Source organism: Papilio machaon, chromosome 28, assembly GCF_912999745.1.
Source record: "Papilio machaon chromosome 28, ilPapMach1.1, whole genome shotgun sequence".
Classification (NCBI taxonomy): domain Eukaryota; kingdom Metazoa; phylum Arthropoda; class Insecta; order Lepidoptera; family Papilionidae; genus Papilio; species Papilio machaon.
In genome coordinates, this window is record NC_060013.1 from 1007595 (window position 1) to 1035430 (window position 27836).

The 27836-nt window shown below is 38.7% G+C and overlaps 2 protein-coding genes across 3 annotated transcripts; one reads left to right on the plus strand and one right to left on the minus strand.

Moving 5' to 3' along the window:
* The first annotated feature begins 14 nt into the window (after positions 1–14).
* LOC106709370 (double-stranded RNA-specific editase 1) lies at positions 15–27836 on the plus strand. 2 transcript variants are annotated; one of them, XM_045685085.1, is made up of 20 exons: positions 170–194; positions 378–439; positions 1020–1036; positions 1780–1870; positions 2047–2114; positions 2479–2622; positions 3077–3239; positions 4106–4270; positions 4902–4976; positions 6310–6442; positions 11193–11304; positions 11878–11964; positions 13004–13070; positions 13834–14005; positions 14734–14836; positions 15157–15308; positions 25653–25803; positions 26357–26479; positions 27015–27107; positions 27592–27836. In XM_045685085.1, the coding sequence occupies exons 4-20, from the start codon at positions 1813–1815 to the stop codon at positions 27718–27720; spliced, it is 1995 nt and encodes a 664-aa protein (XP_045541041.1). In that variant the 5' UTR covers positions 170–194; positions 378–439; positions 1020–1036; positions 1780–1812; the 3' UTR covers positions 27721–27836. The 2 variants fall into 2 exon arrangements, with proteins under 2 accessions (XP_045541040.1, XP_045541041.1); XM_045685084.1 differs by lacking the exon at positions 378–439 and having other exon boundaries at positions 15–194.
* Positions 16539–23727, minus strand: LOC123722640 (pancreatic lipase-related protein 2-like). The gene is made up of 8 exons (XM_045685086.1): positions 23625–23727; positions 20139–20250; positions 19192–19340; positions 18246–18387; positions 17723–17808; positions 17512–17640; positions 17251–17361; positions 16539–17013 (listed from the first exon to the last, which is right to left on the minus strand). The coding sequence occupies exons 1-8, from the start codon at positions 23662–23664 to the stop codon at positions 16847–16849; spliced, it is 936 nt and encodes a 311-aa protein (XP_045541042.1). The 5' UTR covers positions 23665–23727; the 3' UTR covers positions 16539–16846.

The window sequence follows — 27836 nt, forward strand, 5'->3', positions numbered from 1 at the left end:
TGATAACAGTGCGGTAAAACTAGAATTGCGCCAAATTACACGAATTAAAATTATTTTTTGAATAAATGACAATTGAAACTAATATCTGCGGCTAAATAAGGTAACATTGAAAAAAAACGGTTAATTTTTAATTTAAATATTTCAATGATATATCATAACAATGGACAGTAATTCCGCTGATATCACAGGAAAAGGTATGTACCTGTGATGACAAAATATTTTTTAAAATATATTTAAATGACAACTTGGTTTGGTTTTAAACGTAGTAATTAATTTTAAAGGATTTCAAAAAGTAATTTAAGTCTTTATTGATTTAATTTTGATTTTAAAACATTTTTTGAATCGTCAGAATCATGTGAAAAAATCTTTTTTTAAAGTTGTAAACTGAAGTGTATTCAAAAGCTAATAATCAAGGAATTGACGGAATAAATAACAAAAGGTATTTTAAATAAATATCCAAAAACATTTTTTCATGGTTATAAAACTCAACACATCCTTGTTACATGTGTAACTTATAAAACGTACGTCTCTTTTCGTGACCGCTGTTTAGCATGAATTTTCTGCTAAGGCATAAAACGTATTACAATATGGTTTTCACCATTGTGTAGGTCATTTATTCTGGATGCTTTGTGTATACATCTCATTAAAATTTTAATTTAGAAAACATCATGTATCTGAATCATTTAAAATTTGTATTTTTTTGCTTACCCAAGCTAAACCATTAAGATTATAGGTTATTAAGGGTTATAAAAAATGATGAAAAAGTTGGCGATACCTGTCTTTAAAGTTTTCACATAATAACCATTTTTTTCATCAGAATAAGCATTTAAAGATCCTTTTTATTTTGGCACTATTTTTCGATTTTAATATGAATCCTTGTCCAAAAAAATTTATTATCAGGCAAATTTAATGTAGATTTAAATAGCCTTTTAAATTATATAATTCTAACAAATAGTTTACAAGATATCACAAACATAGACCATACATGGTTTACTAAACTTATTTCTGTCTTTTTCCAGATAATCTTAAGGATTGGGTAAGTTTGATTTCCTATGGATTTATAGAGGTTTTAGTTATAGACAATACTATTATAAAAAAAAAAAGTTATAATTCACAATCAAAGATTTTTTTTATTTTTTGCATTCAAAATAGTTTTATTCTCCACATTAACTATGTCAAATTTCATGTTCGTATGGCCTCTTTACAAGAACAACGTGATATGTTTAAAACCACAACTTTACAGGAGAGCAATTTCAAACATTTAAGTGTTGATAAATTAATTTTACACATTAATTACCGCAACAATTTTATTGTTTTCCAATCAACATTTAAATGTAAAAATTGCTTTCCTCTAAAGTTGTGGTTTAAAAATATCACCTTGTTCTTGTAAAGAGGCGATATGTTCTAGAAATTTCCTTAAAAATTTAGTTTTAAAAGTTATTCACTTTTCAATGAATATAATGACTACTAAGTAGTCATTGGTAAAGCAATTAAAATTGATGACCTTTAGATCAGCTCAGTTCATATGTGGAGCAGATCAGTGCAATAGCTCACAGCTCAGTTCAATTTGTACCTACATAGAGTTATAATTTGCCTTTCTAACTGTAAGCTGAGTCAACAGGCAGCTCACTGTGCATCGGCTCAGAATCGCAATGAGCTGTGAACAGCTAATTTAGTTATTGAGCCACTACTCAACAGTTCAAGTCAGAGTTAATTTACATGTCTAATTAGTGTAGTTTGTGTCATAAATAAATTGAAAATATACTCCTTCATTTTCAGGATTCCAGCATAAGTTCAAGTACTGACATCAAGATGCCGGACATGGACGTAGATTCTAAGGATACAAAGCCAATATTAACAAGACCTAAATGTGAGTTTTAGCTACCCACATATGTATAAATATGGAGAAATAATGACATAGATGTATGAATTTGAAAGAAGCAACAGTACAAGAAAATAGAATTCTGTTATTCCTAGCTACTCTTCTTGGTTACATGCATCATGTTTTTGTTTCGGTTGATAGGAGCAAATGGTATTTGGTTTCAGCCGATGGACCTCCACCAAAGCGACAGGCCAATGCTATCCCATTAGACGGCTTCAAATGGAACATGCAGGTCTGTTTTACTTCACTAAATACACAGAAAAACTTCACTGATTATATTTTAAATTCGTATTTAGATTTTTTGTATTAGATTTATCATTTAAGATGTCTGTATGCAATCTTTGGGGGGTCCAAAGTGTATTAGGGGGTTTAAGACCCCCAAAATCTTTATAATTATGTAACAAGAAAGTAATTTTTAATAATAATTCCAATTTAAACTATTCAATTTTGATTTAATTTCTAATATTATTTCGCTGAAATCATTATAAAGTTCAAGACCCCCTAAATATGGTATCGCGCCTGTAAGAGATAAATAGCCATGTTAATTGAAGTTTCAAATCCTCGGTATTGGTGCTCTCCTGATAATATTACTGCAGGCGCTAGCTACAGCTGCGGATGCGGTTGAATCTGGCGGCAAATCGCCTGTCTCAGCACTCAATGAACTAGGAGTACGAGTGAACTATACGTTACGTCAACAAGGAGGACCCCCTCATTGTCCGAGCTTTGTTATTACTGTTGAGGTGAGCATCAGTAGGTATATTATTGTAAACTAAAAAAAAAATGATATTTTGTTCTTTAAATCCATTTAACTAAAGGTCATAAAGTGGATAGTATTAAGAAGAACGTCCATAAGCGAGAATCTCGGGTAAGAGACCTCTTAAAGCGAGACAAAATCCGAGGTTCTTTGGACTCTCGCGTGCCAGGTTCGACTATAAATAAATGTTTTATACAAATTAAATCTTACTAATATTATAAATGCGAATGTTTAGATGGTTGGATGGATGTTTGTTAAAATGTATCTCCGGAACGGCTAAACGGATATCGATGAATTCTACGGCATAGATCTAGATCATAGTCTGGAAGAACATATAGGCTCCTTATTCAGTTTTTTTAATTCCGCGAGGATGGAGTCGCGGCCGACAGCTAGTTTGTAATAAAGCCTTTCTTAAGATCTCGATCTTATTAACTTGGTAGGTAGCGGACATGAAGTTCGAAGGATTCGGTCACAGTAAACGTGAGGCTCGAGCCGCAGCGGCGCGGGCTTGTCTCACAGCGCTGATGCAGCGAGCTGGTCGTCTACTGCCAGCTCCGCCAAGATACCAGGACTTCACCAGCGATGAGACAACAGCTGGTAAAGGTCAGTTCTGTCTGAATAGATAACAGAATCCACATCAGAAGACATCCGACAACCGAGAAAATTAAATCTTCTCCCTTTCTCAGTATTATCTTGTAAGAAAAGTATGGGGAAGGGAAGTGGATTTAGCAGAGGAGAGGTTGATCCAATATTTTCTGTATTGTACATCATTTTTTATATCCAGGACAAAAAGGCGAAGCACTTTTAACTTAGCATATGTCAAAGATCTTTGATCTCTTTACTATTTCAGCAAATCAAGTGATAATTTGCAACATAAAGTGTAAAAAAATGGATTTCATTGTGACCCTTGGATCTTAAACGACTGAAATAGTTATAACGTGCTGAAGGCCTTATTTTAGTCTTCTCTCCCTTCAGTCTTATAAGGAAAGGATGGGAAAGGGAAATGGATTTGACGGATGAGAGGACACATAGAAAGGGGAATTATTTTTCTGTGTGTCCCCTTCTCCGTCGATTATAGGTAGGGTAATTGTTTACATCATCAGCTCACTATACATCACCACTGAGGGGCTCAAAGCCTACCCTAAGTTAGAGGTGATTAGGACATAGTCAATGCTGATCCAGTGCGGGTTGGTTGCGGTTTTCTTGTTCCTAGTTGTACTAACTTTGTTTTTCTTTTGTAATTTATGCTTATAAAATTTTTATTATCTGACAATCTTATGATGAAGGAAAATATGGTGATGCTGCACATATCTAAGAAATTCAATGATATGTGTGAAGTCAACTCGCACTGAGTCAGCATTGACTATGTCCTAGTCACCCCTAACTTAGGGTAGGGTAGGGTAGACTAAGAGACCCTCAGTGGGGATGTGTAGTGAGCTGATGATGATATTTTTTTAATTTAATTCCAGCAATAGATGCCCCTTCTTCACCATTATTTTCACCATCAACATCTCTATTTGGGTCTAGATTACAGGCATCTAATAAGAGTCCTATAAATATGTTATACGAGAATTATCCTGGATTAAGTTTTATATGTACTTATGGGGATGGTTCATCTTTAGATTCTGCATATGGTGAGTAGTTTACGGTAGAAATAACTTACCAAAATTACTGAATTACTAAATTACTTAGCAATATATAAACCTTTATAAGCGAGAACGGTAAAGTCTCGAAGTACCAACTCCATAAGCGAGAAAACTTTATACGCAAGAAAAATATTACATTCCCTTGAACTTTCACAGCAAATAATTTAAACATTGATAGACGTCAGCAACAAAATCTAGATCTAAATCTAGCACTGAGTGAAATGCCACGACCATACAGAAGACAGGCGTGAAGTGGAAGCAATTCCACGTTTCGTCTGATGAGTGTGGTACCGGAGGCATAATTTTAGTCTTATTTCCCTTCCCACCCTTTTCTTATTAGGAAATGATGGGAAGGGGAAGTGGATTTGGCAGAAGAGGGGACGCATAGGAAGGAGAAATATCCCCTTTCTGTGCGTACCCTTCTCTGTTGATTAAAGGTAGGCAACGCATCTGCATTTGTGGATGTCTATGGGCAACGGTCGCTTCGATATTGCGGCGAATCCAGGTGGCCGTTTGCTCGTTTGCCATCTTATGATATAAAAAAAAAAACTTTAATCTATTTTATTATGTCTACGTCAGTTATAAATGTGTAATAACTTTTTTTTTTTTTAATTTTCAGCACCTTTTCAACTCAGTCACAGTATGCGTTTTAAAGTTGTCTGCAAAATAAAGGATTACAGATTTGAAGGATATGGTGAGTTTGGATCTAATATTGGTACACGTCAGCAATAAGATCTAGATCTAGCACTGAGTGAAATACCACAAACATACAGAAGACAGACGTCAAGTTGAAGTAATTCCAAGTACAGTCTGATGAGTGTGGTGATGGAGGACTCATTTTGGTCATCATCCCCTTCCCTCTCTTAAAAGAATGGGAAAGGGCATGACAGGACACATAGGATGGGGAAATATTCTTTTTATCCCTTCCTCTGTCTATTAAAAGTAATGCTGTACAGTTTGTGAATGTCTATTGGTAGCAGTCTTTTCGCAATTTCGGCGAATCAGGTGGACTCTTTTTTTTTGTTTAACAAATAGTGTTTATGAAATGTAAACACTTAAATGTACTTTTTCTAAATAATAGTCGAATCTAGATAAATGAGAAACCTCTAGAAGCGAGAGTCATTGAACTGAAGGACGTACTCCATAAGCGAGAGACTTCAGTTAGAGTGAAACTTGAACTAGAAGTTAATACTTCTTCGACTATATTTTCTATTTTACTGCAATAAGTATGTAATGACAGATATGTGTAAATCAACTCTGAACCGATTCAAAAGTTCAGGTTACATAGACTCGTCGAGCTATAGCTCAAATACTATATGAACTGGAAGTCGTTTCATTGATGTACTTCACACATATGATCTACAGATCATCGATTTGATTTGATTATAGAATTTAATAACTTGTATTTTTTTTTATTTACAAACAACTGCATAACATCCTTACAGTATACAATTAATTTGACAATATACTCACTTTACATAACAGTTTACATAACATATTTTATAATAACTATAAAATAACATGTAAATGTTAAAAAAACATGTAAATAACATATAAAAGTGACTAAAAAAAAATAACAGATAAACAGTGAAAGAATATATTAACGCGTAACTAAACATCTTTCACAAAACACATCATTTACATCGTCTTCCATACATCTGTATGCAACATGAATTCGCTGAAATGGCGAAGCGACCGCTTCTCAGACATTCGCAATTGCAGATGCGTTGCCTACACTCAATCGACGAAGGAGGAGACGCACAAAAAGATTTAACCTTCCTATGCATCTCCTCCATCAAATCCACCTCCCCTTCCCATCCTTTCCTTATAAGAAAAGGGGTGGAAAGGGAAAGAGAACTAAAATGAGTCCTCCATCATCACACTCATCAGACTGTACTTGGAATTACTTCAACTTGACGTCTGTCTTCTGTATGGTTGTGATATTTCACTTAGTTCTAGATTTAGATCTAGATTTTGTTGCTGACGTTTACCAATGTTAAATATATGTTTTTATATACTTTTTATAGGTTCGAGTAAGAAGTTAGCCAAAGTAGCAGCTGCTCGCGTTGCTCTGGCTGAGCTTGGAGAGGCGCGCGCCGGACCACAGCGCCCGCTGCCAGCTGCACCGCTCAACCAACTGCTGGCTGATCATGTTGCTAGGTGAGAGAGAGAGAGAGAGAAACAGAGAGTAGAGTTTATGCAAGAGAAAGTAGCAGCTGCTCGCGTTGCTCTGGCTGAGCTTGGTGAGGCGCGCGCCGGACCACAGCGCCCGCTGCCAGCTGCACCGCTCAACCAACTGCTGGCTGATCATGTTGCTAGGTGAGAGAGAGAGAGAGAGAGAAACAGAGAGTAGAGTTTATGCAAGAGAAAGTAGCAGCTGCTCGCGTTGCTCTGGCTGAGCTTGGTGAGGCGCGCGCCGGACCACAGCGCCCGCTGCCAGCTGCACCGCTCAACCAACTGCTGGCTGATCATGTTGCTAGGTGAGAGAGAGAGAGAGAGAAACAGAGAGTAGAGTTTATGCAAGAGAAAGTAGCAGCTGCTCGCGTTGCTCTGGCTGAGCTTGGTGAGGCGCGCGCCGGACCACAGCGCCCGCTGCCAGCTGCACCGCTCAACCAACTGCTGGCTGATCATGTTGCTAGGTGAGAGAGAGAGAGAGAGAAACAGAGAGTAGAGTTTATGCAAGAGAAAGTAGCAGCTGCTCGCGTTGCTCTGGCTGAGCTTGGTGAGGCGCGCGCCGGACCACAGCGCCCGCTGCCAGCTGCACCGCTCAACCAACTGCTGGCTGATCATGTTGCTAGGTGAGAGAGAGAGAGAGAGAAACAGAGAGTAGAGTTTATGCAAGAGAAAGTAGCAGCTGCTCGCGTTGCTCTGGCTGAGCTTGGTGAGGCGCGCGCCGGACCACAGCGCCCGCTGCCAGCTGCACCGCTCAACCAACTGCTGGCTGATCATGTTGCTAGGTGAGAGAGAGAGAAACAGAGAGTAGAGTTTATGCAAGAGAAAGTAGCAGCTGCTCGCGTTGCTCTGGCTGAGCTTGGTGAGGCGCGCGCCGGACCACAGCGCCCGCTGCCAGCTGCACCGCTCAACCAACTGCTGGCTGATCATGTTGCTAGGTGAGAGAGAGAGAGAGAGAAACAGAGAGTAGAGTTTATGCAAGAGAAAGTAGCAGCTGCTCGCGTTGCTCTGGCTGAGCTTGGTGAGGCGCGCGCCGGACCACAGCGCCCGCTGCCAGCTGCACCGCTCAACCAACTGCTGGCTGATCATGTTGCTAGGTGAGAGAGAGAGAAACAGAGAGTAGAGTTTATGCAAGAGAAAGTAGCAGCTGCTCGCGTTGCTCTGGCTGAGCTTGGTGAGGCGCGCGCCGGACCACAGCGCCCGCTGCCAGCTGCACCGCTCAACCAACTGCTGGCTGATCATGTTGCTAGGTGAGAGAGAGAGAAACAGAGAGTAGAGTTTATGCAAGAGAAAGTAGCAGCTGCTCGCGTTGCTCTGGCTGAGCTTGGTGAGGCGCGCGCCGGACCACAGCGCCCGCTGCCAGCTGCACCGCTCAACCAACTGCTGGCTGATCATGTTGCTAGGTGAGAGAGAGAGAAACAGAGAGTAGAGTTTATGCAAGAGAAAGTAGCAGCTGCTCGCGTTGCTCTGGCTGAGCTTGGTGAGGCGCGCGCCGGACCACAGCGCCCGCTGCCAGCTGCACCGCTCAACCAACTGCTGGCTGATCATGTTGCTAGGTGAGAGAGAGAGAAACAGAGAGTAGAGTTTATGCAAGAGAAAGTAGCAGCTGCTCGCGTTGCTCTGGCTGAGCTTGGTGAGGCGCGCGCCGGACCACAGCGCCCGCTGCCAGCTGCACCGCTCAACCAACTGCTGGCTGATCATGTTGCTAGGTGAGAGAGAGAGAAACAGAGAGTAGAGTTTATGCAAGAGAAAGTAGCAGCTGCTCGCGTTGCTCTGGCTGAGCTTGGTGAGGCGCGCGCCGGACCACAGCGCCCGCTGCCAGCTGCACCGCTCAACCAACTGCTGGCTGATCATGTTGCTAGGTGAGAGAGAGAGAGAGAGAAACAGAGAGTAGAGTTTATGCAAGAGAAAGTAGCAGCTGCTCGCGTTGCTCTGGCTGAGCTTGGTGAGGCGCGCGCCGGACCACAGCGCCCGCTGCCAGCTGCACCGCTCAACCAACTGCTGGCTGATCATGTTGCTAGGTGAGAGAGAGAGAGAGAGAAACAGAGAGTAGAGTTTATGCAAGAGAAAGTAGCAGCTGCTCGCGTTGCTCTGGCTGAGCTTGGTGAGGCGCGCGCCGGACCACAGCGCCCGCTGCCAGCTGCACCGCTCAACCAACTGCTGGCTGATCATGTTGCTAGGTGAGAGAGAGAGAAACAGAGAGTAGAGTTTATGCAAGAGAAAGTAGCAGCTGCTCGCGTTGCTCTGGCTGAGCTTGGAGAGGCGCGCGCCGGACCACAGCGCCCGCTGCCAGCTGCACCGCTCAACCAACTGCTGGCTGATCATGTTGCTAGGTGAGAGAGAGAGAGAGAGAAACAGAGAGTAGAGTTTATGCAAGAGAAAGTAGCAGCTGCTCGCGTTGCTCTGGCTGAGCTTGGTGAGGCGCGCGCCGGACCACAGCGCCCGCTGCCAGCTGCACCGCTCAACCAACTGCTGGCTGATCATGTTGCTAGGTGAGAGAGAGAGAGAGAGAAACAGAGAGTAGAGTTTATGCAAGAGAAAGTAGCAGCTGCTCGCGTTGCTCTGGCTGAGCTTGGTGAGGCGCGCGCCGGACCACAGCGCCCGCTGCCAGCTGCACCGCTCAACCAACTGCTGGCTGATCATGTTGCTAGGTGAGAGAGAGAGAGAGAGAAACAGAGAGTAGAGTTTATGCAAGAGAAAGTAGCAGCTGCTCGCGTTGCTCTGGCTGAGCTTGGTGAGGCGCGCGCCGGACCACAGCGCCCGCTGCCAGCTGCACCGCTCAACCAACTGCTGGCTGATCATGTTGCTAGGTGAGAGAGAGAGAAACAGAGAGTAGAGTTTATGCAAGAGAAAGTAGCAGCTGCTCGCGTTGCTCTGGCTGAGCTTGGTGAGGCGCGCGCCGGACCACAGCGCCCGCTGCCAGCTGCACCGCTCAACCAACTGCTGGCTGATCATGTTGCTAGGTGAGAGAGAGAGAGAGAGAAACAGAGAGTAGAGTTTATGCAAGAGAAAGTAGCAGCTGCTCGCGTTGCTCTGGCTGAGCTTGGTGAGGCGCGCGCCGGACCACAGCGCCCGCTGCCAGCTGCACCGCTCAACCAACTGCTGGCTGATCATGTTGCTAGGTGAGAGAGAGAGAAACAGAGAGTAGAGGTTATGCAAGAGAAAGTAGCAGCTGCTCGCGTTGCTCTGGCTGAGCTTGGTGAGGCGCGCGCCGGACCACAGCGCCCGCTGCCAGCTGCACCGCTCAACCAACTGCTGGCTGATCATGTTGCTAGGTGAGAGAGAGAGAAACAGAGAGTAGAGTTTATGCAAGAGAAAGTAGCAGCTGCTCGCGTTGCTCTGGCTGAGCTTGGTGAGGCGCGCGCCGGACCACAGCGCCCGCTGCCAGCTGCACCGCTCAACCAACTGCTGGCTGATCATGTTGCTAGGTGAGAGAGAGAGAGAGAGAAACAGAGAGTAGAGTTTATGCAAGAGAAAGTAGCAGCTGCTCGCGTTGCTCTGGCTGAGCTTGGTGAGGCGCGCGCCGGACCACAGCGCCCGCTGCCAGCTGCACCGCTCAACCAACTGCTGGCTGATCATGTTGCTAGGTGAGAGAGAGAGAGAGAGAAACAGAGAGTAGAGTTTATGCAAGAGAAAGTAGCAGCTGCTCGCGTTGCTCTGGCTGAGCTTGGTGAGGCGCGCGCCGGACCACAGCGCCCGCTGCCAGCTGCACCGCTCAACCAACTGCTGGCTGATCATGTTGCTAGGTGAGAGAGAGAGAGAGAGAGAAACAGAGAGTAGGGTTTATGCAAGAGAAAGAGAGAGATTCTCTATACATTCCTTAACTATATGACACTTTATTTCCCCTTAAAATATAGAAACTAGTCTCTGCGGAGTTTGTTCGCGCGGAATTAAAAAAAATATATATCTAGATATTTTTTACACACTACAGTTACACTATCCCCGGATGACATAAATTTTATTAATTCTATTAATTAAATTTACTAATTACTAAAATTATAAATTATTTTAGTAATTAAGGTAGCTTTGTAATAGTGAAAGTGTTTTTCAAATCAGTTTTGGAGTCTTTTAAATGCAAACAAATCTTTCCTATTTATAATATTAGTATATATAAAAATATAGTTTTCATTGATTTTTATTTATGTATACTAGCAGGTTGTCTGTGACTTTATATGTTTAGAAAAAAAGTAGCCTATAACATGCTCGCATATATCACCTACCTTCACGTTCAAATCCTGTTAAAATCTATCAATCCATTCCGGAGATCATCCGGAACAAACAGACAGACAAAAATTATATAACATTGTTTTTTCGCTATCATAATCGTTCATATCAGCAACAACATATTATGTTGTAAGAATTGGTCAGTTCTGTTAAATACCAGGGTGGAGGCCTAATTTTAGTTCTATTCCCTTTCACAATCTTTTCTTATTAGAAAAGAATGGGAAGGGAAATAGATTTGGCGGAAGAGGAGACTCATAGGAAGGAGAAATGTCCTCTTTCTGTACGTCCCCTTCTCCGTTGATTAAAGGTAGGCAACACATCTGCATTTGCAGATCTCTATGGGCAACGGTCGCCTCGCTTTTTTAGCGAATTCAGGTGACCATTTGCTCGTTTGCCAACTTTTCATATAAAAAAAGGAACGCAAAGACATTATATGTGTGTTTTTATATATTACATAAAGACAATCCAATTTTTTTATATGTATGGATTTAATTTACTTTATTTTTATTTGCAGGTTAGTAAATGATAAGTTTCAAGAAATGGTTCGCAACAATCTGGTACATTCTAAAAGGAAGGTTCTCGCTGGTATCGTTATTACTATAGGCAATGGTATAGAGGGCGCTAAGGTGAGATTTATAATTATCACAATACTAGCTTATGCCCCTGAATCCGGTGGAGAATTAAAAAAAAAACTAGCCTAAGTCTTCTTTCAGACTATATTCTATATTTATACCAAATTTCATTAAGATCTGTTGAGTAGTTTTGAAGATATCTTGTAACAAACATTTAATTAAATATTCGTATCGATGACACTTTTTCTGTATCTATGACACTAATAAGTATCGAATGACACCTCACATGTTGAAATTGGTTCAGTAGTTTAAGCTATGGAAGGTAACAATGGACATATTTACATATTCATTCAGACAACATTATTAACAATTAGGAAAGAATGGGAAGGGGAAGTTGATTTGGCGGAAGAGGGGACGCATAGATAAGAGAAGTATCCTCTTTCTGTGCGTCCCCTTCTCTGTTGATTAAAGGTAGGCAACGCATCTGCATTTGCGGATGTCTATGGGTAAAGGTCGCTTCGCTTTTTTGGCGAATCCAGGTTTACTCGTTTGCCATCTTATGATATAAAAAATATATACAAAATCATCCATACATAAGAAAGTCTTTATTAATTTATCTCTTTCCAGGTGATTGCTGTAACTACTGGTACAAAATGTGTCTCCGGAGAACATATGTCAGTTAAAGGGTTGGCACTAAATGACTGTCATGCTGAGGTAAATATAAAATGAGTGCCAGAGAGAAGGTGAAATGGAGATTTAGTAAGAGAGATATACGGCGTGTTTGGAAGAAATATGACGATTTAATTGAATTTATTAGTTATCCGGACACCCTGTATGTGAGAACAGATATTTTATCATACTGTAACTTTCCAAAATAAATCTATAGACTATAAATGACATAGTCAGTAGGTGACAAGTGTTAATTGCTAGTTTTTTTTTACTAGGTCCAAACATTAAACACTATGTCCTAGGTCTTAGCCAAGTCGTAGGTTTCACTAGTTTTCACTTTAATATCGCCTCGAAGGTAGCTCATATTGAAATGAACTCGCTCCCCTCCCTGCGGCTATTTATATAGACCGAGACGAGTTCTAGAACATTCTAGAAAGTTCCTTCGATTTGAAAAAAGAACGTTCCGATGATTCCGGAAAGATGATATGTACCCGGTTTTCCAGATACTTCTATATAGTTCCAAAGTAGTACATGTAACGCCGTCTAGTATTGAGTAGGGGGTTTCACGTGTCTTTGTTCGTAACAATATCATTTTTCATATTTTTTTTTTTTTTTTATTTCATGTAACATTAGGTAAATACACATATTGGAAAAATATTACGTTATATTTTTTATTGGAACGAAGTTCCTTATCGCGCGTTGTGAAAGGGGGCTAGACGGAAAAAATTCTTACGAAAAGTTGTCACGACACTTTTTGCTATATCACCATGGCAACGACGTGACAATATATAACGAAATTTTTTTATTCATAGAATAAACATTGGTTCCTTCACTAATTAATTGAAAGGAACTTCGTTCCATCCGGGTGTCCCAACACACCTCTCAAGTTTTTTTTTTTTAATATATTATTACAATATTACAAACACACATATATATAAATAATTTAGCAGATTAATTATACTACATACAACCAAATAAATATATTATTTCTAAAACAATAGACCACATTAATCCCAATTGAAATTTTCAAGGATCAAGATATTTTAATTTGACTATAACATATAATAATTAAGATTTGTTTCAGGTAGCTGCAAGGCGATGTTTACAAAGATATTTGTACTCACAGCTACTTATGTATGCTTCAGCTTCAGGTAATTATTTTAAAGTATCTTGTATAGTCTTTTTCATATATCTTATACACTCTGAATATCAAATCAGAATAAAATTGTACAAGGATGTGGTTGGAGAGAAAAGCTCAGATAACTTTGAGCTGGTGAACCGAGAAACCTCTATAAGCGAGAAACTCGAGAGAAACTTCTGTAAGCGAGTAAAATATCGCGGTATTGGACTCGCTCATTCAAGTTCCACTATATTTGAAACTAGCTGTCACCCGCGAATTCGTCTGCGTGGTATTAAAAAAAAAACATAAAAAGTAGCTTATGTATTCTTCCTGAATATGATCTATATATATGTCAAATTGCATCAAAATCCATTGAGCCGTTCAGGAGATACATTCAAACATTCATCCATCCATCCAAACATTTGCATTTAGTCGACTGAGTCAGGATAATGTTTTTAACTCTTTGTTTTTTGTGCACTATTTGACGCCCTTGACTCCGTCCGAGTGGAATAAAAAAAAACATAATAAATAGTCTATGTGTTCTTCCAGACTATGTTCTACATTTGTAACAAATTTCATTAAAATCCATTGAGACGTTCCGGAGATATCTTCATACAAACATACAACTAAACATTAGCATTTATAATATTAGTAAGATATAAGTTACATTATGACCTTCTGTTGTCTTAAAGAACCATAGACTTTGACATTGGGTGTCCATTCAATTTGTATACTTATCCCGAGTGTCATAGTGCCATAGTGTATTTTATTTTTTTTTCTCCCTTTCCAATCAGATCCAAAGCAATGCATACCAGATTCAGATATAGAACCGATACCAACCGGTGGTTATCAATTGAAACCTGATCGCAGTATACATTTGTATGTGAGCACAGCTCCCTGCGGAGACGGGAGGATATTCAGCCCTCATGAGAACAACGAGTCCGAACTGGATAGACATCCTAATAGGTGAGCAGGGGGACAATGGTATATTGGGACTATGGGAGTAAGGGGATGATAGGCTGGAATGATGTACTCACACTAATCACTGTCTTCTCAAGAGCAATAGGCTTGAACTGGATAGGCTTCATAATAGGTGAGCAGGGGGAGAATGGTATATTGGGACTATGGGAGTAAGGGGATGATAGGCTGGAATGATGTACTCACACTGATCACTGTCTTCTCAAGAGCAATAGGCTTGAACTGGATAGGCTTCATAATAGGTGAGCAGGGGGAGAATGGTATATTGGGACTATGGGAGTAAGGGAATTGTAGGCTGGAATGGTATACTCACGCATACCATTGTCTACTTTAACCTGGGGTAAGAGGGAAAATGGTATATTAGAACTATGGGAATGAGGGAATGGTAGGCTGGAATCTTTAGAACGAGTCCAAACTGGATAAATATCCTAATAAGTGAGCAGGGGGAGAATTGTATATTGCAACTATGGGAATAAGGGGATGGTAGGCTGGAATGGTATACTTACATTGACCGTTGCATTGCCTTGACTAATGAACTGGAGAGAACCTGGTGAGCAGGGGGAGAATAGTATAGTGAAGTTGATTAAGGGTATGTTAGGCTAAATTGGTATACTGAATTGACAGTGAGGGGCATCAGAGGGTGTGGAATTTTTTCCCCCCTAATTTTCTTAGTAAAAATTGAAATGTCAATATTTATTTGACTGTTATGTCAACAGACTAGCTCGAGGTCAACTGAGGACCAAAATAGAATCTGGTGAAGGCACCATACCTGTCAAAAATAGCAGCAACATCGTACAGACATGGGATGGAGTACTACAGGTATTTATTTTACGGCCTTTTTTATTCTTAATTGAAGCGTTAACTACTTAATTGACACTAACACAACTTCAACTTCGAACTGTAAAATATTAACTTCGAACTGTAAAATATCAACTTTGATGTGTAAAATATCAACCTCGTAATGTGAAGTATCAACTTCGAACTGTAAATATCAAATTTGAACTGTAAAATATCAACTTCGAACTGTAAAATATCAACTTTGATTTGTAAAATATCAACTTCGAACTGTAAAATTTCAATTTCGAACTGTAAAATATCAACTTGTAACTGTAAAATACAGACAAAGCACAATTTCCCAGGGCGAACGTCTCCTAACCATGTCTTGTTCAGACAAAGCGGCGCGCTGGTGCGTTGTTGGTCTGCAGGGGTCATTGTTGGCCTGTCTACTTAGACCTGTGTATCTTAGCTCTCTGGTGCTCGGCTCCTTGTTACATCCACAGCATTTGTACAGGTATGGACCTTATTGTGTTTGTAATAAGAGTGATTATTGCATGTTGAGGTTTTGGGGATTTTATGGAATAAATATGGATTTTTCATATCCTTATTAAGTTTTTTTTAACTCGGCGCGGACGAAATCGCGGGCGAAAGCTAGTCATTTATAGATACTTTACTTAGACTTTTCGTACGTAAGGTAACGTTTTTTCGAAACTAATATTGTATGGTTGCGACTTGAATATCGCGTTGCGAACTACGTACATACAATTTTGAGTCGTCGACTCGAGTCGACAACTTGAGGCGTCTATTCGTACTGTATAGCGTCTACATTTCAACTGTATTTGCTCCGCCATCTTGAATATTGCAGTGACTTTTCTCACGACGATCTTGATGAACAGGTTGCGATTGGCTTTGGCGACTAACTAAATGTCGGCGACGTGTGTCGCGTGTCGCTTAACGACTCAAATCTTTTTGAAGGGACTTAATTTGTAAATTTTCTATGGAATTAATTGAAATAACAATAAAAGTTTAATTATTTTATTATTTATTATAATATTCATTCTATTGAATATGGCGAATCTTTGTGCGTCATCAGAAAATAGTTACCACGGGACCTGAAATATATACAAAATATCTAGATATAAAAGTATTCCTATCTATTTCTTTTCTACTTTTTCTGACGTCTTTTATAACATACGGTGGTAAACGAGCAAGCGACCATCGGAACGCGTCCATAGACATCGGCAATTACACATGCCTACCTTGAATCGACGGAGGAGGGGACGCATTGAAAGAGAAAATAACCCCTTCCTATCCGTCCTCTCATCATTTCGTTATAAGAAAATGATTGAGAAGGGGAGGAAGACTAAAATTATGTCACTCTCAGACACACTCATCAGACTGTACTTGGATTTACTTCCACTCGACGTCTGTCTTCTGTGTGGTTGTGGTATTTCGCTGAGCGAGGTCAATTCTTGCAACAGATCTTGTTGCTGGCGTCCATTTCCTCTTCTTTTTAACAGAACAGCTTTCTCCATTTACTTCTAAAGTCCAGTCGCGGAGCACGAAGAATTTCGTACAAATTATTTGAAGGAGAAAGAAAATTTACCAACTTATGAAATATAGTTATTATTATTATATAAACTATTATTAGACTAACTAACTATTTATTTAGATTTTAATAACAAGTAATAAAAATCTAAACAAGTATCTACTAATTCGGCAGAAAAATTAAAAAAAAAATCAGAATCCGATTCTTCTGTATCGGAGTAACTGCTTTCCGAAGACGTCTCGTCTGTCACATTTATTACAAAAGAACAAACTTTATAGTCTCCAGTAAAAGGTTTACAATCCCTGAGGACGGCGGCCATTGTATCTGTGCGAGCGAGACACATTGTATTTACGCGGGAGTGACAGAGACAGGTAATGACAGTTCAATGTACGAAATTCTTCGTGCTCCGCGATTGGACTTTAGTATAGAAAATTACAAAGTACTCTTCTATCTTCACGTATTAATGCATTGTCTACAACTCTACCTGTCCTCGTGTGAAACTTTTAACCATACCTTGAATCAGTACTGTATCCCATATGAACATTAGGAGCATCCACACACTCCCCGTTTTTGTACTGATGCCAGGAAGGGCATGATGTGGCTACAAAAGACTTCGGTCGTAGCACAGACTCCGCGTAGAACATATAAGATCTCCAGTGACTGCAGAAGACTGCGAAAGACCAATATAATAGTATGGAAAGACGAGAAAGACTATGAAAATATGTCCGCAAACAGCTTCCTTCACGTCAAAGGCATATCTTGAGGTTTGAGGATATGCATACAGATGGACAGACAGATAAATTCTAAATCCATAAATTTAAGAGGGAATAAGTTAGTCGATTAATTTTTTACTTTGATGTCGACTCTTGTTCTTCACGAGGGTTTTATGTTAAAAAAAATAGCTTACATTTATTTAACAACAGCTGTTGCGGCAGCACCACTTCCAAATTACATCCAGGTTGAGGGCTCTTACCACCATTGGGATAAAAGTCAGCATGACCAATTGGTCCTGGGAATCCTATTGATTGAATAATATCAGTGTTACCTTATAGAATACTAGATGGCGTTGTTTTCAATTTTGAGTTGTAGTTACTTTTTTATCCGTAAGATTTATATTGGCATTGCATTAGATTAATTAAATTATATGAAAAAATGAAAATGAAATTACCGAAAATCCCAGAGTCCGTATGGATGACGTCAACGAATTCTGCATCGGACGGGTCTAGTCTTTGTTCTAACGGGACTTTGTCAAATAGTGGGAGTGCTGGATCTAATCCGGTTATCCTGGCTACGCGACCTGGGTACAGAAATATCCATATTATATCTTGATGGATTAGTGAACCCAATTTTTATATGAATTTAACATGGATTCAACTCACCTGATGTTAGAGAAGCTCCTGCGACTCCAGCCGACTGGGCGCCTAGACTGTGTCCGACAAAGTGGGTTTTGGATAGATTCAGACCTCTGTAACAATAAACTTGAAGTACATAAATTAATTAAAGCAATCGATCCTGGATAAGCGAGAAACTTCTATAAGCGAGAGTCATTGTTGAGTCCCGCCAGACGAACTCCATAAGCGAGAACATCTAATATATAAAATTCTCGTGTCACAGTTTTCGTTCCCATACTCCTCCGAAACGGCTTGTCTGATTCTCATGAAATTTTGTGAGCATATTCAGTAGGTCTGAGAATCAGCCAACATCTATTTTTCATACCGCTATTAAGTTTTTTTAACTGCGCGCGGACGGATTCGCGGGCGACAGCTAGTAATATGTATATTCATCTGACATTTAGGTTGTGCTGTCATCGCACTAAATTATCAATCGATTTTAAACAAGTACTATTTAAGGGCCCTTATAAGGGAGTCCTTTATTAGTCAGTTAGTGTATAGTTAGACCAACCTTGATACTAAATAATCAATGAACTGAGCAGCATAACGTCCTATATACCAAGTGTTCTCAGCCGCGGTGAAATACCAAGGTCCCGCTTCTAAGCGTTGTGCCTCCACAATTATCACATTTGTATCACCACGTTGCATATATGCTGTAATATAAATAAAAAAACTTATTTAAAACGTCAACACTAACGTAAGTTATTCCGGCTACATTCGAGTTTTAACTCAGTGATTGTCAAACTTATTTCTTTCACCGTCCCCTTTGAAAATCAATTATATTTCAGCGCGCCCCTAATTTTTATTCAGTCCTATAACCACAACTTCATTACTTTAATTAATTTCAATGCCCCCCATTTTTTGGGCCTCTTATCGCCCCCTCCTAGGTTTCAAACGCGTCCAAGGGGGTGTTATCGCCCACTTTGGGAAACACTGATTTAACTATACTTAAGTGTAGCCGTTTTTCATAGATGTCTTACGAAGTTTTAAACAATTTTATTAATTTATGAAATAATGTCGAACTTAGATACTCGAGAAACCTCTATTAGCGAGAGGCATTATCCGGTAATTACAGACTCTATAAGCGAGAAACTCAGATAAAAGAGAAACGTCAAAAGCGAGAAAAATGTTGCGATCTCTTGCACTCGCTTATCCAGGTTCGACTGTACCCGACTGTACCTGACCTAATTAATTAAATGTAATCTAACTTTCAAATATCTAATGCCTAATTTTAGTTCTCTTTCCCTTCCCACTCTTTTCTTTTAAAGAAAGGATGGGAAGTGGAAGAGGAGATGACGGAGGAGGGAAATCATAGTGAGGAGAAATATTCTCTTTCGGTGAGTCCCCTCCTCTGTCGATCAGAGGTAGGCAACGCATCTGAAATTAAAGATGTATATAGGCTGCGATCGTTTCTCTATTTCGGCGAATTTTGGTGACCGGCAAATTTCAAATCTCACCTTCTCTGACAACAAGAGCAGATCCATCCGTTGCTTGTTCCATAAAAGCATGGAAGTATATTACTGTTGGGTCATTGAAGTTGATGTTTGATGCGAACAGTTTTTCATCGTCATTCAATACTAATTCTTGGTATACTGTTGGGTTGTGTCTGAGAAAGAATTGAACTTAATTTAACTGTGGTAGACGCTAGGAACAACTTCTGTTGAACGAATGAGCCGGGTTGATTGGTAAAATACCACTATCACACAGAAGACAGACGTCAAGTGGAAGCAATTCCACGTACAGTCTGATATGTGTGTATGCCGGAGGACCAATTTTAGTCTTCTTTCCCATCCCACCTTTTTCTTTTAAAGAAATGATGGGAAGTGGAAGGGGAATTTATAGGAAGAAGATATATTCTCTTTCTGTGAGTCTTTTTTCGATTGGATGTCAACAATTTCTCATAAATTGCAGATGTCTTTGGACAGCGGTCGCTCCGCTATTTTGGCAAATTTAGGTGACCGCTCGCTCGTTTGCCACCTTATTATATAAAAAAATATCGTGAGCCTTACAATATAAATTGTCGATTGTTACAAAGATAATGCGAGAAATAACAATATGTTATATACAAGTCGTTGAGTTGTTCTTTGTTATTATCTAACTCCAGAACGACAAATCCAGTTACCTTCCCCATACTTTCCGTATAAAAAAGGTTGGTAAGGGACAGAGGAGTAAAATTTGGGCTATGGCATGCAAACTCATCAGACTGTACGCAAAGTAAATTTCTTTTAACGCCTGTTTTCTGAGCCGGGCAAATTGTGGAATAGAAGTTGTTGCTGGCTTCTACTCTTAAATGTGAATCTTAATGAAAATTGTAACATGGATGGATTACATTCTCATAGTAGAAGTTGTAAAACGTATAATAATTCCATATTCAGTATCTCATACCAATCAACTATCTACTTACCTGGTGAACAACTGGAACAATACATCGTGTGTCTTTCTGACATATGGGCATTTGGATTTATGGACAGGCGTGGCTTGTAGAACGGCATTCTCAAATTGGATTTCTGGTGGATCTGGAATAGAGAAGCAGGTCCCGAGTTGGATCATCACAATGTATCATCAATATGTGCCTTTGATTTTTGATATATACTAGCTTTTACCCGCGACTCTGTCCGCGCGGAATAAAAAATAGAAAACGGGATAAAAATTATCCTATGTCCTTTTCCTGGTTTTAAGCTACCTTCCCACCAATTTTCAGTCAAATCGATTCAGCCGTTCTTGATTTATAAATGGTGTAACTAACACAACTTTCTTTTATATATATAGATATACCAGGAATCTCGGAATCGTACACAAACCAACGTAAAACTTAACGTAACTTATATAGTGCTCCGTATACAAAATGTTGAATTGTCGACACAAAGTTCGCTGTTTTGTCACACCCCTTTCTGTCCAGCGCCCTGGGCGTTCAACAACCACGCCCTACCCAACTCCAGCACTGACTAGCTAGTTCAGTTGACTAAAGCCTAGTCACTTAGGATAGGCAAAAACCAGTAATCGTGACAATAGACCTTATTACTTCATGTAGTAATAAATAAACCAATAAGTCGCATGCGATGTTTACTTACGTAATCTACGACCCTAATACCGATCATTTGGACCGTAACAAATTGCAATATGTGTTAAGATGCAAATTGCTTTGAAATTTTATAAATATTGGTTTATTTAGTGTATTTTCTATCGTTCAGTTTGTACGAAATAAAAACTTAACAACCAAAAAAATGTGACCTGTCATGGGACGCCTGGCAGATGTGAAACATCGTGTGTGTACAAGTAATATGCATATAAGATAATATTATTAAAATAATATATATATATATATGTATACCTCAGTATAGTGTGGCGACCCGTCGCCACGGCAAGCGTCGCCACGCCAACAATTCGGTTTACAAGTGAGCCTATAGATGTTTCACATCAAAAAGAAATCTAACTTAATACCTCGACCACACAGAAGATAGGTTTCAAGTGGAATCAATTCCGTGTACAGCCCGATGAGTGTGGTGCCGGAGGTCTAATTTTAGTCAACGTTCCCTTCCCACAGTTTTCTTATAAGAAAAGGAATTCGACGAAGGAGGGGACGTATAGGAAGAGGATATATCCTCTTTCTGTGAATGCCCTTTTCTATCGGTTAAAGGTATCGGCGGTCGCTTCGCTATTTAGACGGATTCAGATGACCGTTTCCTGGTTTGCCGCCATATAAAAAATACCTAATCAAGGGTGTTTAAGTCCATTTGTGTATAAGGTAACCTAAATCTTCTAAACCTGGCTAGTTTAGTTTTGTACATTTATAACATTTATATCTGTCAACATTAGAAATAGTCGCTCACAACCTGTTCAAGATCGTCGTTAGAAAAGGCACTGCAATTTTCAAGATGGAGCCAATATAGTTGACATGTGTACTGACCGAATAGACGACTCGCGTCGACAATTCAAATTTGTATGTACTGTACGATTCTCGCGACGCAACCGATAGTTACGACGATTTACGTTATTTGTACTAAGGACCTAATTTATCTATATATATAAAAGAAAGTTGTGTTAGTTACATCATTTATAACTCAAGAACGGCTGAATCGATTTGACTGAAAATTGGTGGGCAGGTAGCTTAGAACTAGGAGACGGACATAGGAACTTTTTTATCTTGTGTGCATTTTTTTTTATTCCGCGCGGACGGAGTCGCGGGTAACAGCTAGTAGTTACTAAATCAGTTCCTTGTAAAGATTTCTCTAAGGCCTTACTTCAAGGACCTCAATTAGTTACTATTAATTAATTTTCAGTTTGTTTTTTAACTTAATTCTATTGTGTTTTCTTTAATATTAGGAATTTTTATCATATATATATTCCAGGAAAATTAGTACGATTCCGATTGGATAACATTGTACCGGCTAATAATTAAAAAGTTATACAATTTTAACTTCTATTTCTAAATCAATAAAGTTCTGTTTACATTAACTATTTGTTCAGTAATAGAATACTTTCTTCAACAAGGGAAAATACGCAATCGATAGATAATTTACGTAATAAGTCTCGCATGACTTTACGTAACTTTAACGTACATCAGGAATAAATGTTACTAGTGCGTGGTTTTATGTTCTAACTAGCTTTTACCCGCGACTCCGTCCGCGCGGAATAAAAAAAGTGCACACAAGATAAAAAAGTTCCTATGTCCGTCTCCTAGTTCCAAGCTACCACGCCATCAATTTTCAGCTAAATCAGTTCGACCGATCTTGAGTTATAAATAGTGTAACTAACACGACTTTCTTTTATATATATAACTAGCTTTTACCCGCGACTCCGTCCGCGCGGAATAAAAAATGGAAAACGGGGTAAAAATTATCCTATGTCCTTTTGCTGGTTCTAAGCTACCTGCCGACCGATTTTCAGTCAAATCGATTCAGACGTTCTTGAGTTATAAATAGTGTAACTAACACAACTTTCTTTTATATATATAGATGTAGAGTGTCTTTAAGGATGATTTATTTGATAAGAGCATCGATGGCTCAGTGGTTAAGCACTTGCAATCTGCAGGTCTCTGGTTCGAATTCAGCAATTTTCAAAATGCGTTTTTAGATTTTCAATTTACAGTTTTGACTTTTCCTTCAACATTTTCTTATCCATTTTCTTGTAATTAACGGATAGGAAGAGGAGGTGAATTTGGCTAGGAAATGTCCCTTTTTTGACATAGGCTGAAAAACCGTATAAATATTACTTTTGTCCCGGATTAATGTATCATTTCCGTGGATTGGATTTGTTTTTGTTTCACACATAACTAAAATAGTTTTTTTTTTATTCTACGCGGAAGAAGACGCGGGTAACAGCTAGCGTGAAATAAATCAAACAAAACTACATCTACTAGTTTTACTAAACTTACTAATATTATAAATGCGAATGTTTGAGTGTATGTATGTATGTATGGATGGATGAATGTTTGTTTGAAGGTATCTCTAGAATAGCTTATCGGATCTAGCTGAAATTTAACACAGATAGAGAATATAGATTGGAAGAACAAATAGGCTGCTTGTTAAGTTTTTGGAACGAAGTTCCTTATCGCGCGTTGTGAAAGGGGGCTAGACGGAAAAAATTCTTACGAAAAGTTGTCACGACACTTTTTGCTATAGTAAGTATGTTAACGACGAATGAGCGCTACTTCACCATGGCAACGACGTGACAATATATAACGAAAATTCATAGAAATAAAATGTACTTCTTGTGAAGACTTAAGTTTTTTATTCATAGAATAAACATTGGTTCCTTCACTAATTAATAGAAAGGAACTTTGTTCCATCCGCGTGTCCCTTGACACCTCTCAAGTTTTTTTTTAATTCCGTGCGGACGGAATCGCGGTCGACAGCTAGTATTAAATAAGTTGTAATTATTATGTACTTACGTATTATTGATAGGAAGCAGACTAAAGGCAAGGACTGCATTCTAAAACTTAAACTCACAAAATAAACTATATACTAGTAATATGTAAAACTATTTAAACTTATAAAATAATTTTTTTTTCTGTTAAATCACCAGAAAAATTTTAATAGTGGATAAAAGCGCGTTGTAAAAGTCTTTTCGCGCCAAAAACGTAACAGTTATTAAACGTGTTTGTTCCCTACGCTGTCTGTAAGTAATAACAGAACGTAATGTTTGAAATCGTTTCTGATTTGTATAATGCTATGCAAACTTTATAGAAGCTCGGAAATAAAAGATGTGATACATCGTTTAGAACATTCGAACTTAAAGCACTTCGTACACAGTACAACGTAAATCCGAAACTAATATTGTGTAGTTACGTCTTGAGTATCACGTTGCGGGTATTCCGTACACATGATTTTGAATTGACAACGCGAATGAAATCTAAAAAATAATAGTCACGCTTCAATGATGGAACTTTTTTCATATAGACAGACAGTCTTCTAGTTATGTAAAATAAAATGGAATCCATCTGCAAGCAATTCCTTTCGATTAAAATAATTTTTATCAAAATCGGACCACCAGAGGCGAAGCTTCGCGGGAACATAAAAAAAATACAGTCGAATTGATAACCTCTTTTTTGAAGATGGCTAAACACTTGCATACTATTGGTTATTTTTCCTCGTCATCGTCTCAATGCGTCTTTATTAAGGTGGAATACGACAGTTTCCTTCAATGTACTATTCTCGCAGCTAATCACAAGCGGCCATAAGTTTTGTAACTTATTATACATTTTCTGTACCGTCTTTTACATCATACCATTTTTTCTTTCTTTAGTATTTAGGTTATATTTATATGCAGTAAATAACTACAGCTTACGTAGGTTTAATAAACAATAATTTTACCGTAATATAAAATAATTTTGAGTGAAATAGACCTTGTCTTGTTACGGATTCAATAAAATAGTTTATCATGAACTAGCTATCGCCCGCTATTCCGTCCATCATCATCAGCTCACTATAGGTCTCCACCGAGGGGCTCGGAGCCTACCCTAAGTTAGGTATGACTAGACCATAGTCAACCACAGCTCAGTGCGGGTTGACTTCACACATATCATTGAATTTCTTCTCAGATATGTGCAGTATCACGATGTTTGCCTTCATCGTAAGAACGTCGGATAAATGTACATATGTAAATCTAAAACACATTGGTACATAGCGGGATTCGAACCTAGGACCTGCAGGTTGCAAGTCAATTGCTTAAAAACATGCAAAATTAAAAAAAAACGTAATAAGTAGCCTATGTGTTCTTTCAGACTATGTTCTACATCTGTGCCAAATTTCATCAAGATCCGTTGAGCCATTCCGGAGATACCTTCAAACAAACATCTATCCATCTAAATATTCGCATTTATAATATTAGTAAGAAATAGTTATGTATTTAGAAATATGTATTAAATTTAACTGTTTATAGATGTGTAAATATTTCATAGATTATATAGTTTTTATCTATAATGATTTTTTAACCTTTATTATACGATTTCATTAGTATATAATCCGCGATCCCTAAAAAATCAAAGGTTACCTATGAAAAACTCATCGATTGTTCTTGTACCCCCTGTATATTTGGTAAACAAATTAAAATAAAATAAAAAAGTTTGGCAAACATTGACGAAATCAGACCCCACAGTTTGAAAATCACCGTTCCATTATACAGGGGCTCAGGACGAAAAGTTGCGAGAAAGTGTTCGAAACGTTATCGACAAAAATTTGTATCACAATAATAACGGGCGTAAAGTGCAACGACAAATCTCATTTGACAAATTTTGTCCATGATGTTACGAATACTTGCAAATTTTCATGCTAGACCCCCTGATTAGTAAACAGAACAGTGGTTTTCATACTGTGGGGTCGTAATTAGGGGGTACAAGAACTATCGGTGAGATCATCGCTAGCCTTTGAGTGATTAGGGGTCACTAAATCCTATATCAAAGGTTAAAAATATTTTATAGGGCAATATGCGGTCGTATAGAGAACTACATATCGTCTTTACCTCCTCCGTACCGACTACAGAGATTGAAGTTAGCTCGCGCAGCTAGTACTGAAGCTAGGACAGCGACTAAAGCGCCCTCTATCAGTATATGTTGGTGTTGTACTTCACAGGTAAGTATATTACAACGGTTTCAGGTTGAATCCTGGGCGAGATTTCTACAACGTCATCTTTTTTAACCATCTCTTTTGGGGGGAGAGTTAACAGGGTTACGTGGAGAGTAATTTGTAGATCTGTCGCCCCTTTCAGACCCTGGGTGCCCTGGTTTTCTGATTCCAGTTTTCTGATACTTAGATCTGCTAAATTCGAAACTCATGATTTAAAAATGGTTTCAGAACGATTCTTGTATACGATCGTAATTTGGCAAAACTTTAATACTTTTAACTAGGGTTGTAACGGATGCCTTTACAGCGAAAGCAAATAAAAGTACTAAAAAAAAGTAGGGATTTATTTGATTGTTTAAAAAAAAGCAATTAACCTCTAGCATTCTAAATCAACGTAAATAAAAATCAGAAAGCAGATTAACACGCGGAAGTACGCATTTATGCGGAACGAGATTCCATTTGCCAAATTCCAACCCTGTTTTGAACTTAAAGTACGATTTTATTCCTTTTTTCTCTCTTCTTCTAGTAAGTAAACTAGTCTAAGACCTAACTTATACTCTAGATGCCGGAAGTTATAAACGCGACCACAGGCAAGTTGGACTCAGGACAACCGTCGTTGTTGTGCAAGCAGAGTATGTTTGCGCGTTGGCAGTACCTCATCACCAAGCTGCCTTTGTTACCGCAGGTAACACACTAGTTAAAACAATTGTTACTAAAGAAGGCCCTTTGTGTTTTGTTTAGCCCTTTCTCCAAGTCCCTTTAGAGCAGTGTTTCCCAACCTTTTTTGGATCCATGTCCCATTTTTCAGGATGAACATGACCCCCCCCCCCCTATTGCCCCCTTATAAATTTTCTTTAGAAATAAATTTCTCTCGAAGCCTAAATTTATAATGTTAGAGAAATAATGAAATACTACTTTTGGCTGACTAGATCAATTTCATATAAAATTTTTAAACACGAAAACACATATAAATAGTTTAAATGTAACGGATTTTTGTCTCTAAAACGTTTTTATATACTTTTTAGCACTTGCTATCATTGTAAGGATGTAACCTTAAGTTTTTTAAATCTCCGAATTGCCCCCCTCTAAATCCAAATGTCCCCAAAGTGGGGTGTACGCCCCACCTTGGGAAACACTGGTTTATATTAGACTGGTGGATATTAGAAATTACAGTACTTTGCTAGAGCTCTTGTGAAGATTTGTACCTAAATATTTTCTAGGAGACAGATGAAGGACCCAAAGAGATCAAGCCACCCGCGGATCTAACCAACATGCAGTATTTTGAGGCAAAACAAATTTGTACAACATATCAGGTTTGTTTTTACTTACTTTATTACAATAATAACACTATTTCTTTATTACAAAACAAAAAAACTCAACTGACTTTATGACACTCAAAGGAATTATACGATTTAAATGACACCTTACTTGTTAAAATCTCTACCAGTTTTGGCTATATGTGGTCACAATGGAATGTAAATACAAACAAAAGCACAAATGTAAAAAAAAATTCGTGAAAAAAAAAATAGAATTTCATGGATCATTTGGAAAAATTTAATTTGTGATGGCAATACTTTATCAAAAAATTACTCAAATGTGAATTTGCTTTCTCTTCTAATGATTGTACCAAAAATAAATTTGATTTATTTAAAAAAAAGATAGACGAAATTACATTTGTATAGGTATAGCCTAAAATCTAGTCTATTTTCAGTACATTAAAATTATCAAGATTATGACGCATTTTGTTACACGAAAGAGACAAAACTAAGTATCTTTTCTCTCTTTCATTAATTTCAGGCTGCAAAGGAACGTTTAACAATAGCATTTGAAAAAGCAAACCTGGGTCGTTGGATAAAAAAACCAATGGAACAGGATTATTTTGTATGTGATATTGTGAACCCAGATCCCAGAGCACTGTTCGCCTAGACGGACAATAACCCACTCGTTAACACCTTGCAAGTGTACACGACGCTATTGAGAGGCTTTGGAACTAGTTGTATTAAATTTAAAATGAAAATTAGGTACATTATATAAATCTAAAT